Source organism: Podarcis erhardii (assembly GCF_964252035.2).
Source record: "Podarcis erhardii genome assembly, chromosome: 6".
NCBI lineage: Eukaryota > Metazoa > Chordata > Lepidosauria > Squamata > Lacertidae > Podarcis > Podarcis erhardii.
This window is the reverse complement of record NC_138510.1, coordinates 50,349,989-50,364,901: the sequence shown is the minus strand read 5'-3', so window position 1 is coordinate 50,364,901 and position 14,913 is coordinate 50,349,989. Positions and strand designations below refer to the sequence as shown.

General features: G+C 48.0%; 2 protein-coding genes across 3 annotated transcripts in view; one reads left to right on the top strand and one right to left on the bottom strand.

The window, feature by feature from the left end:
* Positions 1-14,913, top strand: part of MED8 (mediator complex subunit 8) — a 245,683-nt gene that overhangs the window by 193,095 nt on the left and 37,675 nt on the right. The gene's annotated exons all lie outside the window — the stretch shown is intronic.
* SZT2 (SZT2 subunit of KICSTOR complex) overlaps positions 1-14,913 on the bottom strand; it is an 86,213-nt gene that overhangs the window by 57,849 nt on the left and 13,451 nt on the right. For both annotated transcript variants that reach the window (XM_081865620.1, XM_081865619.1), the window contains exons 5-9: positions 8,622-8,753; positions 6,305-6,464; positions 5,557-5,663; positions 2,915-3,125; positions 1,589-1,759 (exon numbers count right to left, since the gene is read on the bottom strand). In XM_081865620.1, the coding sequence (XP_081721746.1) occupies positions 1,589-1,759; positions 2,915-3,125; positions 5,557-5,663; positions 6,305-6,464; positions 8,622-8,753 (781 nt within the window). The remainder of the gene's footprint in view (positions 1-1,588; positions 1,760-2,914; positions 3,126-5,556; positions 5,664-6,304; positions 6,465-8,621; positions 8,754-14,913) is intronic.

The following is a 14,913-nucleotide window of genomic DNA, read 5'->3' as shown; positions in this document are numbered from 1 at the left end:
AGCAGCTTTAAGCTGAGTACAATGTGGGAGGGATGGGGAGAAGATATATACAGTTCCATCATGCTTACAAGCTTTTGCGCACTGATGGTGTGTTAAACTGGCCCATGGTCCATGGGTGCCCAATATTTATGCTGATTTATATGAAGTTCTTGGATACAGTGGTGCCTCGCAAGACGAAATTAATCCGTTCTGTGAGGCTCTTCGTATAGCGGTTTTTTCGTCTTGCGAAGCAAGCCCATTGACAGCTTAGCGGATTAGTGCTATTAGCGGTTTAGCGCAGCTTATCAGCGGATCAGCTGATAAGTGGCTTAGCGGCTTAGGAAAAGGGGGGGGAAAGGGGGGGAACCCGCAGGAACTCGCAAGACATTTCGTCTTGCGAAGCAAGCCCATAGGGAAATTCGTTTTGCGAAGCACCTCCAAAACGGAAAACCCTTTCGTCTAGCGGGTTTTCCGTCTTGCGAGGCGTTCGTCTTGTGGGGCACCACTGTACATGGATAGACAAACAGAGCCAAGACATTCTGGCAAGCTTCATTGGTGAGCTAGAATGTGAACCCGAGGTCACCACATTCAGACCCAATACTACATCCGTCCCAGCACCCTAGCTCTTAGGACAGGGGTCTGCAACCCGCGGCTCCGGAGCCACATGTGGCTCTTTTACACCTTTGCCGCGGCTCCGGGGCGGATACTAGCGAGGGGAGGAGGCGCATTGTGCGCCCCGACACTCCCCACTGTGGCGGGCGCTGTACTGGCTGTGAAGTCGCATGGGGGCGGTGCGTGCGTTAGTCACGCACCGTCCCGACGTCACCTTCCCGCCCGCCTGCCCGCTACATTATAAGGGGCATGCACGCTGGTCACTGCATTGAAAGGGGGTATGTACGCTGGTCACTGTTTTGAAGGGGAGTGAAGAACACACACACAAAAAAAGGTAACTTGTTAATTTAACGTTTATTTCTATGAGGAGGAGTAATTCTGAGGGGTCAAACAAAGAAATAATAAAAAAGTGACAAAAAAATTATTTTTATAATGACGAGTTTTGCGGCTCCCAGGTTTTTTTTCTTCGGAAACGGGTCCAAGTGGCTCTTTTTGTCTTAAAGGTTGCAGACCCCTGTCTTAGGGGGCAGTAAGAAAACCCCTGATGGTACATGGTGTGCTTGAGCTATATTCTGGATTAGGGATGGGGAACATTTCAGTCCAAGGGCCACATTACCTTCGGGGCAGCTTTCCAGGGATCACATACTAGTGGTGGGTGGGGGACAGAAGCAAAAGCAGCAAATGCGAATTTTACCTTTGTACAGGAGGATAGTTCCTACACACATTCGTACACCCCTGCCCTATCCCTCATCCCAGTTAGCAGGAGGCACAATCAGAGTCCAAGGACACATTCCAGTCAGGCGAAACTCGAAAAACACTCAGCTGTGCAATGCAAGGCTATCAAGGAATGTGGCCAGAGGAAAGTTCTGAGGGCCAAACTGAGGGGGATTGGAGGACTCCGTTTGGCTCCCAGAACCTGCTCTGGGTATTGTCTGAGTGGGCATCAGATGAACACTGGCCACACTTCACAAAGCAGAGTAAGATTACTGGGAATCACCTTTTGTGACGTTGACCTCACGGATACTATAACCCTCTCGCAGCCGGACAGAGATGATACTGATAAGATCAGCATGTACTTCCTTCTCCGTATGCTTCTTCCGCCTCATAGCCAAGGCAGGGTTGCTGCTTGCGGAAACAAGGTGTTCATTGAACAGCCTGTGCTGGGACACTGCAACGACAGTAGACAATTATGCCAATTATTCCCACCCTTAAAAGAAGGTCCCAAGGCACTTTGCAAGGGCCTCCAGCAGCTACTACAAAGAGTCAACCACACAACTGAAATGCTAAGGCTAGAAGTCTAGGACGGAGACAAACTGTACTTGGTAGGATGCTTAAAATAACATGCTTAGAATTGACCACACTTTTCTTCTTTAAAAGGAGCAGAACGGAGAAGCCCTAAACTACTGCTGTAATGCAGACCTCTTCAGCATCAGCTGAACTTTAGGATATTTAGTGGAGGGCCTGCCAACAACTTGGTCACCAACAGATTGTCATCTAATAATTTATCAGAAGCGGGTGTTCCCTGTGACAGCACTGACCCTCTGGATTTCCCTCCCAGTATGGCAGGCACCACATTTGATGAGCTTCAAATGAAGATACATCTGTTCTGACAAGCTTTCCTCAACCCTCAAGATGTTTTTAAAAGTGTGCTGCTACATTTCTGCTTTGCTAAGATTTCACTATATTACAGTGGTACCTCAGGTTACATACGCTTCAGGTTACATACGCTTCAGGTTACAGACCTCGCTAACCCAGAAATAGTGCTTCAGGTTAAGTACTTTGTTTCAGGATGAGAACAGAAACCGTGCTCCGATGGCGCAGCAGCAGCGGGAGGCCCCATTAGCTAAAGTGGTGCTTCAGGTGAAGAACAATTTCAGGTTAAGTACGGACTTCTGGAACGAATTAAGTACTTAACCTGAGGTACCACTGTATATGGTGCTGTTGCATTTCAGATATGATACGGCTATGGTATACACACACACACACACACACACAATAATATATTAAATATTAAGTGGTATATAAATGTATGAAACTGCAAAAAGTTCTATGAAACAAAACCGTGCTGTTTTGTTTGATTTTGTTTGGTTCTAGGCCAACTGTTTTTTAAAAATGAGGCAAAGAATAGCTGAGAGCTTCCACAGTCCTGCTTATTCATCCTTCAATCTCATGCAACATCCATCACACCCACTATCTTGCAAAGGTGGCCTACTATGCATTCACACATCTCAAACATGTTCAAGGTTCTTGGGCCTTTTGCACTAGTGAAGACAGGGTGGGTAAGATGGGGAGTATTTCTGAATTCCATGCAGAATAAGCTCACCACAGTAATACTCAGGGTTCAGTGATTCCCCGCTGCGCAGAAAGGAGTACAGCAGAAAAGCTTTGTGGTAGACATTCAGGTCCAAACTAGAAGGCTCCACCTCAGGACACGTGGAGAGGTATGTACCAAACGTTGCCATGGCAATGAACTTCATGAGCTCCACATTGGGAACATGACCAAAACTGCAATCATAAGAGTAGACTCCACCCACCTGGGAAAAGAAAATCACATGACGCTTTCCCCTTGAAACAGCTCCTGCCACCTATATTGTAATGAACTCAATTTCAACCCATCCTGCTGAAGTGTATGTCAAATTGCTGGGTGCACAATGCAAAAAATAAAAATAAAATTCTACAGCTTCAACCCATGCAATTATTTCACTTTGTGCTCCAGAAGTGAAGACGACAGCACCTTTCTGTTTGCAACACACAAAGCAATTTTCTCATCAAGCCCATTTCACATTAGTCTACATATACGCAATCATCCTGTCTCCGAAATTACAGGAAGAGGATTGGCTTTATATGTGACAATGCGCATTGCAACTCCTAGCTCCTTCTGTATGTATTTCTTCTTGCTTTTAGACGAAGGCCTGAAAAGTAAGGTACTATAGGCCCCTGCTTAGTGGATACCTTGGAGCAATGATCCAGGGAGTTGGGCATGAGAATAAAATTTCAAATGTCTAGCACAGCGGGTGGTGCTGTGGTCTAAACCACAGCCTCCTGGGCTTGCCGATCAGAAGGTCGGTGGTTCGAATCCCCATGACGGGGTGAGCTCCCATTGCTCGATCCCAGCTCCTGCCAGCCTAGCTGTTCAAAAGCATGCCAAAAAAGTTAGTAGATAAATAGGTACCACTCCGGCGGGAAGGTAAACGGTGTTTCTGTGCGCTGCTCTGATTTCGGTGTTCTGTTACACCAGAAGCGGCTTAGTCATGCTGGCCACTTGACCCAGAAAAGCTGTCTGCAGACAAAAGCCAGCTCCTTTGGCCAGTAAAGCAAGATGAGCGCCGTAACCCCAGAGTCGTCAGCGACTAGACTTAACTGTCAGGGGTCCTTTACCTTTACCTTTTAGCAGTTCACTAATTCACCTGGAACAGGGTGCAGGCTGCTGTTTTAAACGGTTAGGAATTTATTTAGTGGGCTGCTTAAAATATGAACTGCTTTAGGGATGATAGTTGCTGACACCTGTCACATCTGAGTAGTTGGGTTTGATTTATTTATTTTTTAAAAAAGCTTTGGTATTAAAACCGAAGGCGGCATTACCTCGGTAATAGGCAATGCAAATTCAAATTTCTAAACTTCACTGATTGCTCAAGACAATGTTCTCAAGGAGAAAGGAGTATAGGTGAACTCACTCATTCTTCAACAGTACATAGGCTGAACAATGTTGGGATTCGAGGGATACTGAGTAAGTCTGCAGGCTTCAACAGGCTGATGCAATACTCTGTGAAGTGCTGGGTCAGAGTGACTCAGCAAGAATGTGATTGGCTATCACCTGTTTTAAAAGGAAAGCCTGTTCAACAGTTGTTGTGGTGGTTGTGCTGTGGTGGAGAGTATTCATTTGCCTTAAGGAGCAGGTACTCTGTATGGACTGTTTTTGTAAATACCTGTATATAGCTCACATTAAAAAGACTGCACTGGGAAAAACCTGGGACTCTAAGCGTTTCTGCTAAAAGCACCGCGAGGAATTCGTGACAAACAATTGGTGCCAAGACTGGCTGGTGTGGAGGAGCTGTGCTGTGCCACTGCCCTTCCAAGACTAGTGTTACTGCCACTTACATGGCAGCATCAAGGTGGCAGTGAGGTTGAAGCTTCATGGACACACCTGCAAAGTTATCTGGGGTGTCTGTGCAGGTCTAAACCTTGATGCAGCCCTGCACTAGGTAAGCAACATCTACATAGCTGTGAGGCCACTTCCCCATCCATTCCTTAATTCCCCCCCACCTTGCTGTAAGCAAACAGAAATCCCTCTGCTCAGTGCTCCCCCCCCAGGGGGTACTCAAGTGTATGCAGGCCCAGCGCCTCTTTTTTTCCTTGCTAAAAAGTGTGGCACTTACTGTAACAACTTCACAGTGATTACCGGCACCTATTTTTCGGGGAGGGGGGGAGCACTGGTCTCCCCATGTTCTACCATATATTGGGTAAAATTAACAGCATATTAAAAAATCAAGAGTTGACAAAAAAACTGTTTTATTACTTAGGCTTTTCTTTTCAGTAGCTAGGTGTGCAATCCTATACATGCCTGCTCAAAAGCAAGCCCGATATACAGTATTTCAAATGGGATCTACTTGCAGGCCAGTGCAGGGCTGCAACTGGGACTTAATCCTAGGTAAGGATTATAGAATTTCAGCCTCAGCTATCACACAATTGTGTGCCACAAAAATCCATCTGGAATAAGTGTTTCTGCCAGATTCCTAGGCAGCATTACTAGAAGTCCCAGTTCACCTCCTAGCAGGCATTGGGAAAGCAGGTAAATCCAGAAATGCAAGAGGAAACTGTTGCCAAGAGTTATGTGGCAAAGGTGGAGATTTCTGGAATGCTGGGCACCACAGGCAACAGCCTTGTTTTCCCCTGAAGGCTGGCTGGGTTAGCTCTGACCACAGTGCATGCACAGTAAAGAACTAATGTGCCTGTCTTCCACAGTACCTGAACAAAGGAACAAGCCACAGTCCCACTGCGCAGTTGGTTGAGCAGAGTCTCACAGACTGCTACATCTGGGACACTGGTGACACCATCTGTGATCACGATAATCCCTGCAAACAAACAAATATTAGCAGTAGATGGGAGAGGGCAGGCGTTCTAAAAGGAATCTAAGAGTTAAATCCCAAGGGAGACATACAATTGATGGATAGGGGTTAGAGAATGGCTACTTTAATTCTAGAGGAGGCATGCAGTAGCTTCCTCAGATTCAGAAGAGGATGTATTCATTCTCTCTTTCTCTCTCTCCCTCCCTCTCTCTCTCTCTCTCTCTCTGTGTGTGTAAAATCATTCCAAGAAAGAACCACAAAATGCATATGTGACAATTCTGAAAAAATAAAGGAAAAGTTCTACCTTTCCCCAGATAGACTGAAAGCTGTAAGAAAAGTTTTGCTACGTTGTTTAGATAGCACCTAGGGAGCAGCCAGAGGCAAGACGATCAAGCAGTAAAGTCCGCTGTAGTGGGAACAACCTTGACTTTCAGAGAAAGGCCAGGACTCAAAACCTCATGATTTGTTAACCCTCAAAAAGTGGATCACCTTTTCAGTCTTGTATACTCTTGAGCAGAGCCAGGCTAAGGCTCCTCTCAGCTCCTTGGGTCATTCACATGTAACGGATGGCTTTGAAACTTCCGCAACGCCCCCCCCCTCAATGCTTTCCCTAGCAATCCCACCTTCAGGAAGACCTTTAAACTAACCTGCACTGGAGTTGGATGGCAGCAGCTGAAGTGCCAGAATCCCCTGCCGAATCATAGTGACAAGTCCGACGTCAGCAGTGACCATAGAGACGCCCAGTTTCCTCCCAGAGGGCTCCTGGGGGTCACAAAGACGTTCCTGGTTAAGGGAAGACAGGTCCACCTGCAACAAGACATGTTCTTATGAGCTAAAACTGAGAGCCTTCCCTTCGCTCACCTGCAAGTGCCCAAAGGCCTCTCCTCCAAGTAAAGCCCATTTTCCCCTGTTCTCCCGGGCTCAACAAGTGCCTCTTGCACATCTGGTAGACTCCAAAGTCAGGTTTATAAAGTGCGTGGGAAAGAATTTTCAGGACCACCTTTGCTTAGCATCGTATGAAGTGACATTCCCTGGTGTTCTAATCCACAGTCCCCAAAACAGAGGGGAGTTTGGTCTATACCAAAGTGTGCCTGAGGTAGTTGTAGGGAGAAGCAAGTTTTTAATCAAATCAATCAAGTCTTCCTTCACAGAGGGATTGTTTTGAGCAACCTCTGACAGCCCCAACCTGTATTGTTAGTATCCACAGTTACTTTCAGGTTTTTTATTGCAAGATTTCTGCAGGGAAACAATAGCATCAGCAAAAACCTGAAAACCCATCCCAGCACACATGACAGCCCTCAGACAGACACACAAGCTTTTTCATTTGGGAAATCATAAGAGTCATCTACTTTTGCCGGTTGCTGGTGTCAGCACATGCTTCAACAGTTTCAGGGACAGCCTCTGCCTGAGACCAGCAACCCCACATCCCATCCTACTAAGTTTCAGTTATGTTGATCCTGTACTTAGAAAGAGCTAACTCTGCTTTCAAAGCAATTGCTCCAGAAGCCACAGGGGAAGCTACCTCTCCATACAACAACTTGTAAGCCAGCTCCAAAAATGAGGGTGAATCATAGAATCATAGAGGATAGAGGTGTTGCATCTGTCTGCAGCACAGTATAATGAAAGGACAGGTAAGTCATGTACTCGTGTAGAGGATTCAAGGTACCTTTAATAATAATAATAAAACATTTGCGGTTGCTCTCAGGATCTTATCAAAAATTCCTTCTTGCTTCTTAATTCCTCTTCACACACATGCAGCTAAATCATTTGTTTCAGGTGCAGTGGTGTGCCTGCCAAACAAAACTCTTCTCCAAACAGGCTCATTCTAATTCTCAACAGGAGCTTGAAGAGCTTTCCTATTCTCCAGCCAACAATTTGATCTCACAGTAATCTAGTCAGCATTTCTATGGAGCATCTCTGATGAACATGTGTCTTGCTCCTAACAGGAAGCAATTTTTGCTGCAATGACATTCAATTATGTAAAATATAATGCCTAAGCTGCAAGGGAAAGTGAGGGTGACACCACCACTTGCCCAGGCATCTCCAAACTTTGTGCTTATACAGGGCAGGGCAGTCATTTGGTTGGTTATGGGGGTGCAATAATCACCTAAAGGTGACCAAGCAGGGAAACAGTTGTAAACTGGAAGAGAGTTACTGTTACATAGTATTTACAAAGTGCTTTTTAACATGTTCAAACCCTTTTACACATGTTGTTGTTGTGGTTGTGGTTGCTGCTTATTAAATTTCTATACAGGGCTCCCTCTGAAGATTACAGGGCAGTTTACAATGACATATTCAGTTTCCTTAGCACCATCCTGTAAGGTAGGCTTCTATTATCGCAATAACATAGGCTGAAAGATGGGAGCCTGTACAAAAGGCACCTAGTTAGTTCATGGCTAGGGTGAGATTTGCATCATGTATACTAGCAAGCAAGTTAGTTCGTAACGCTTCTTTTTCAGCAACTCACTTAGTCATAAATGACAAATACATATGCATTTATCATTCTCAGAAAAGCTGCTAGTAAATACAATAAACAAATAAGTACCGTACTTTTCCGTGTATAAGTCTAGGGGTTTTTTTACTCAAAGATAATGTTTAAAAACAGGGTTCGTCTTATACACGGGCAGTGCATTGTGGGGCCGGGTGATTGGTTGCAGCCCCCAAAATAGGGGGCGTCTTATACATGGAAAAATATGGTAATACCATAGGCAAGGCTGCACAAGAATCCTACACAAAGGCCATTTTCCTTAAAAAAGAACAGAAGAAGAAACAACCCACTCTCTCTATGGAAATAATTGCTTCAGGTCTTTCATCATTTATGCAAGTCCCAGCCAGCACAGCCAATGGCATGCATCCAGAGTGTACCATGCTGGCTACTCTTGGGATAGGTGGCTTCATAGACTGGATGAGCAAATAATACAAAAACTCCCACTCATTCAAAGCAGCAGAAAGTAGTATTCTCACCTGAGTTTTGGGCTCATACTGCTGCTGGAGCATCTCAGCCACTTTGTTTTCAAAGGTGCACAGCCGTGTATAAACCTGCTGCAGGAAGGTCTCTGTTTTGGTCTCATCCAGCAGACAACCCTGGAATAGTACCTGGGCCAGAGACAATGGAAATCCTTATTTGTTCCAAATAAAGTACTCTGCTGCATAGTGAGGCAAGTGGTACACCATCAAAATCTCAGAAAATCTGAACAGTGGATTGCAACAATTCACCAGCAAGCAGTTGTTTTTGTTGTTGCTTTTTAAAAAAGGTGAAATTCTACAAATTCTCCAAATGATCTTTTGAGCCAGAAATTCACAAAATTTTAAGGAGATAAAAGCATTCTACAAAAGCTGCTGTAGCATATAGGCAAATTTCAACTAGGTTTCCCAGGACAAATCAGTAAATTATATCTCCTGGAGTTAATTTCCGGCTCAAAATGCATCGAGATAAACAATCTATGACATTGTATATTATGCTAGCAAATCAGTTTTCAAGAATTGTTCCTTTAAATATAACACTGCAGGTGGGACCTGCCATGAAACGTTGCGGAGTGGAATGTTCTTGTTCAGTGTTCCAGCAAGCCAGTCACGCTGTATTCCAGGATACTCTTTTTAATTCCCCCTGCTACCTATTTTCCTTCTTCCACATCCCCAACCCAGTCAATCCACATTCCCTGGCAACTAAGCATGTTGAGTCCTCAGGCTGCTTGAGAGGTCTGCCTTGTTGGGGGGGGGGTCCTTCCGAAAGATTTTTTTTGGGGGGGTACTTCTGCAAGTATTGAGTTTTCCTCAAATCTGCATGTGTGTGGATGCTGCTGCTGCTGCTGCTTTAGATACACAAGCAAGGGCACTCATGCCTGAACACAGGAGAAAGGCAGAACGATGAAGATGTATATTTTGCGCCTCTCTTCCCTCTCCTTAAAATAGCCATGGGAGTCAACCTGATGTCTGAACTTGAAATGCATGGCTATGTCCTGAAAATGAACGCCAATTTTCATTCAAATATCCCCGTCTTCAAGCAAGCCATTGTGTTGCAACTTCTCTCCTCTGGCTGGCTGGCTGCCTGCCTTAGAAATTGGGTTCATCATGTTTCAGAAGTTCAAAATAGCATGTACATTTTACAACCTAATTTTCCCAAGGTCGTTTTGGTGTTTCAACATTCAGCAGAGTTACCAGGTGACAGATATGGGAAATGAAACCGAAGACTTTCCTTTGCTCGTTGAAGACTTCCACATTTTTGCAGTTTCTCACTTTTGCTACTTTGCACCATGCCAGGAACCTACATTCTGTGCCAGCTGAATTAAGCACTAGGTATGTTAACAACCTCAAGGAATCTTTTAAAAGAACACTATTATTCTACCATTAAAGCACTGCATGACTAAGTTAGAAGATGTGCCAGAAATAATATAAGCCAGGAATCCAAGCCAGCTATCAGAGTCTCACCTCCACTATCGCCTGCCGCCTCATTCAATTCTATAGACAAGAGAAGTGGAAAATCATGGGCAGAGAACTATCACAGTAGTCTGGGTAGCCTGTTCTTTGATTCACAGACAGTCTGAGAAGTTGGCAAGACCAGTGCACCATGCTGGGATCACTCCCTCTTTGACCCTTACTCTTGTTTCATGACATGAGTTTAAAAATCAAACTGCCTGACTTTGGGTTGCAACAAGGCAGGAACTGGTAAGAACTGGCTATACTGTAAGTACAGAGGTTACTTCAAGTTTCCTGATAAACCAGGCATCAACATCAAATATATCACATGGGCATTCTGGGATGTTTTTACCTTTTAACTTCTTGAACCTTGCCCTTTTTTTTAGAAGGTTGAGAGAAACCCCTCCTTGCTCTTCTTTATTCCCCAACATCACAAAACCCCTCCCCCTCTTCTATACAAACCTACAAGACCCAAAATCCTAGAACAAGGGCAAATGTTGGCCCCTTACAGTAACACCCGTTTTTCCTAACTACTGGATGCTCTGCATCTCATTCCAGCACTTGATGAAACAGTTTAGGTAAAGGATTCCGTTGTCTTCTTGTGCTTCTAGGAGCAGGGATTGCGATCCCACCAAAACAGCTGAGTATTATCCTAAAAGGCAAAGATTCTGGAACTGAGCTTCTGGTCCAAGCTTACAAACACACGCACAGAGCTGCAGGAATTATCATCTGAGCACTGGATGTATAACTGAATCTCTGTTCTGTCTTCTGGATTTCCATATCAAATGGGTGTGCTTTCACCCCATCTTTTTTAAAATTATTTTGTTAATATAATATTAACTTTTCCTTTTGAAAGAACTTATTTTTTGTCTTTAAGGTTACAAATGCATATGGGGTATTAGATCAAATACACCCGAGATTCAGAGCTGACTGTTCTGGCTAGAGCACTGTGTTCCATCCATCGCCCTTCACGCCGGCATCGGAATCATGGCTTCACTTGTGCCTCTACCGCCGTTTGCACCAGCCTCTGAATCATGGGACTCCTACCTCGCTCAGTTTGACTGCTACCTCCAAGCCAACGAGCAGACAGCAGTATCAAAGGAATGGAAGCGGGGCATATTCCTCAGCCTCTGTGGGCCTAAGGTGTTTGAGACGGCCCCGAGCATTGGTTGCGCCTGAAGCAGTCCAGGCAACACCATGGGACACGATCCAAGAGAAGCTCCGCAACCACTACACGCCAAAGCCATCCAAGATTGCTGCCCGCCATGCATTTTACCACCGGAACCAGGCAGAGGGGGAGTCAATCAACAACTACACCACTGCCCTGCGACAGGCTGCAATGCACTGCGAGTTCCGAGACTTAGACGTTGCCCTGATGGATCGAATTGTCTGTGGGGACATCCATCTGCAACAGCGTGTCCTCGCCAAGCCAGACCTCATGCTGCAGAAAGCCATTGAGGAGCCTGTGGCCTCGGAAGCTGCTGAACGCTCCGCCCAGGAGATCCGCAAGGCCAGCAGCCCACGTCTTGCTAGGAAGCCAGTTCCAGTGCATCACGAAGAGGCCAGCAGTGATGAGGCATCCTCCAGTGAAGAAGATGACGTGCACCAGACAAAGCGGGAGCGCAGGAAGTTCCAACAGAAGTCCAAGGGCCAACCGGAATGTGCCGGCTGCGGAGGCAACCATTCCCGTGCCAAGTGTCGATTCAGAGACGCCATCTGTCAGACGTGTTCCAGAAGGGGCCATATCACTAAGGTCTGCCAATCGACTTCGTCTGACACCCCCCCTTCACCGACTCACAAGTCCAAGTCTTCACTCCAGTCTGCCAAGGAAAGCTGTTTCGCTCTCAGCAACTGCCGCTGCCCGTCTGGAACCACGATTGGCCAAACCGACTTGCCTACGCGACACAAGCTGAACATCACGGTGCTCATTGAAAGAGCTCCATGTGACATGGAGATCGACACCAGGTCTGCCCTGTCCATCGTGTCTTGGAGCACCATCAAAAGACTGGTACCCAGAGTGTCCAAAAGGCAACTCAACTCTCACCGTGTACACCTGAGAGACTACCAGGGAAACGACATTTCCGTGGTAGGCGTTGGCCGGTTCTGGATCGCCTTCAAGGATTTTTCGGGCCTGCTCCGACTGGTGGTGGTCGAAGGTCAGCGGCCAAGCCTCCTACGGCTAGACTGGTTTGATGCCCTCAGCCTGGAAGTCACCGGCATCAACTGCATGTCTAACGCAGAGACTGAGGGTCTGGTCAAAGACTTTGCCGAGGTTTTTGACGGCACTTTGGGGCAATATACAGGTAGGCCCATCTCCTTTAGCCTTGATCCACAAGTCGCCCCCATCAAGCTAAAGCCACACCGGGTTCCCTTTGCTCTCAAGGCTAAGGTGGACGAACAACTGGACAAGCTGATCGCCCAAGGAGTTTTGGAGCCGGTTGACCACGCCAAGTGGGAAACCCCAATCGTCATGCCTGTCAAGCCAGACGGGTCGGTGAGAATCTGCGCTGACTACAAGTGCATGATCAACAAGGCACTTCAGCAGCATGCTTATCCGGTTCCTGTTGTCCAACACCTGCTGCATTCCCTGGGTGAGGGTAAGGTCTTCGCTAAGCTGGACCTTGCCCAAGCCTATCAACAACTGCCCATTGATGATGCCACTGCTGAAGCCTAGACGATCGTCACCCACTGAGGGGCATTCCATTGCCGCCGGTTGCAGTTCGGGGTGAGTGTGGCTCCTGGCATCTTCCAAAGCCTTATGGAGCGTCTCCTGCAAGGGCTTCCGGGCGTGGTACCATATTTTGATGACGTCTTGGTGTCCGCAGACTCACACCAGCAGTTGTTTGAGCGCCTCCGTGCCGTGCTGACCAGGTTCCAGGAGGCCGGGCTCAAGGTAAAGAGGGAGAAGTGCCAGATTGCCGTTCCACAGGTGGAGTTCCTGGGCTATCTTACCGACGCCTCTGGCCTTCACCCAACCACATCCAAGATCCGCGCTATCCAGCAGGCCCCCATCCCAAAGAACAAGACGGAGTTGCAGGCGTTTCTGGGGCTGCTGAACTTTTATAACATGTTCCTGCCCCACAAAGCCACGGTGGCTGAGTCTCTTCACCGACTCCTCAGCACAAAGACGCCTTTGTCCTGGGGTCATCGGGAGACGACGGCCTTCAACGCGGTCAAGGCTCTCCTTTCATCGGAGAGTGTACTGGTACAGTACAGTGAAGCCAGGCCGCTGGTCCTTGCCTGCGACGCCTCACCTTTTGGCATGGGCGCTGTCCATAGTCACCGTTTTCCAGACGGAAGAGAAGCACCGCTCGCCTACTTTTCCAGGACACTATCTCCAATGGAATGGAATTACAGATAGCTCGACAAGGAGGCACTGGCACTTGTGGCTGGAGTGAAGAGGTTCCATGAATACCTCTACGGCAGGACTTTTGACCTCATCACTGACCACAAGCCGCACCTGGGCCTCCTCACCGGTGATTGTCCAACTCCACCGGTCCTCTCGCCACGCATGCTGTGATGGACTGTTTTCCTGGCTGCCTACCACTACCGGCTCGTCCATGGCCCGGGGAAATCGATGGGCCATGCCGACGCCCTCTGCCATTGCCCTCTTCCAGCGTTTGTGGAAGACCCGGCTCCATCTTCATCGCTCCTCCTGATTGAGGATCTTCCGGCAGCGCCTGTATCGGCTGCCACTGTGCCCAGGATCGCACCATCAGCCGTGTGCTCAACTGGGTGTGGAGTGGGTGGCCACAAGGGCCTTTTGCATCGTAGTTCCAACCGTTCGCAACCAGACAACATGAACTCTTGGCTCATCGCAGCTGTCTGCTGTGGGGAGACCGTGTCGTGATTCCCCAAAGACTCCCTCAATGTGTCCTGGAGGCTCTGCACGTTGGCCACCCGGGAATCGTCAAAATGAAGGCGTTGGCTCGGTGTTACGTCTGGTGGCCTAACATGGATGATGCCATCACTGCCTGGGTGTCCGCCTGTCAAGCGTGCCAAGAATCAAGGCCTGCACCACCGGCAGCTAAGGGGCACACCTGGGAGACGCCCAAGACACCCTGGTCGAGGGTGCACATCGATCTGGCCGGCCCCTTTCACGACCGGACCTTTATGGTAGTGGTGGACACCTATTCCAAATGGCTGCAGGTGGCCCTGATGCCCTCCACCTCTACCGAGGGCGTCATCCGGGTGCTGCGAGGCCTGTTTGCAACTCATGGGTGTCCTGATGTCCTTGTCTCTGACAACGGACCGCAGTTCACGTCAGGCACTTTTGAGCGGTATCTTTTGGGACTGGGCATCCGCCATGCCCTAAGGGCACCATTTCATCCATCCAGCAATGGGCAAGCGGAGAGAATGGTGCGCTCGGCAAAAGAGGCACTGGCGCGCCTAGACCGGGGAGACTGGCACAAGCGGGTCGCCAAATACTTGTTTGTGCAACACATCACCCCTCATGCGGCCACAGGGCGGAGTCCTGCCGAACTGCTTATGGGCCGCCGCCTCAGGTCCCCGCTCGACCGGCTGCACCCGGACTTTGCCGTGGCCGAACCCCCAGGCTGTGCCAATGCGCCACGGTCATTTGTTCCAGGAAACCAGGTCTTTGCCCAGAACTATGTGGGGGACATTCCTTGGGTGCCAGCCACAGTAGTGGGAGTCACTGGACCTCGCTCGTACCAGGTGGCACTCGAAGACGGACGCTTGTGGCACCGGCACATAGACCAGCTTAGGTGCAGGGTTGGGAATTGGACACTACCGTGGTGCCCCCAACTGCGCTCGTGGCTCCGGAAGAGACACTTACAGATGGTGAGGCTCCACCTCTCTCGCAAACTGCCAGCGTGTA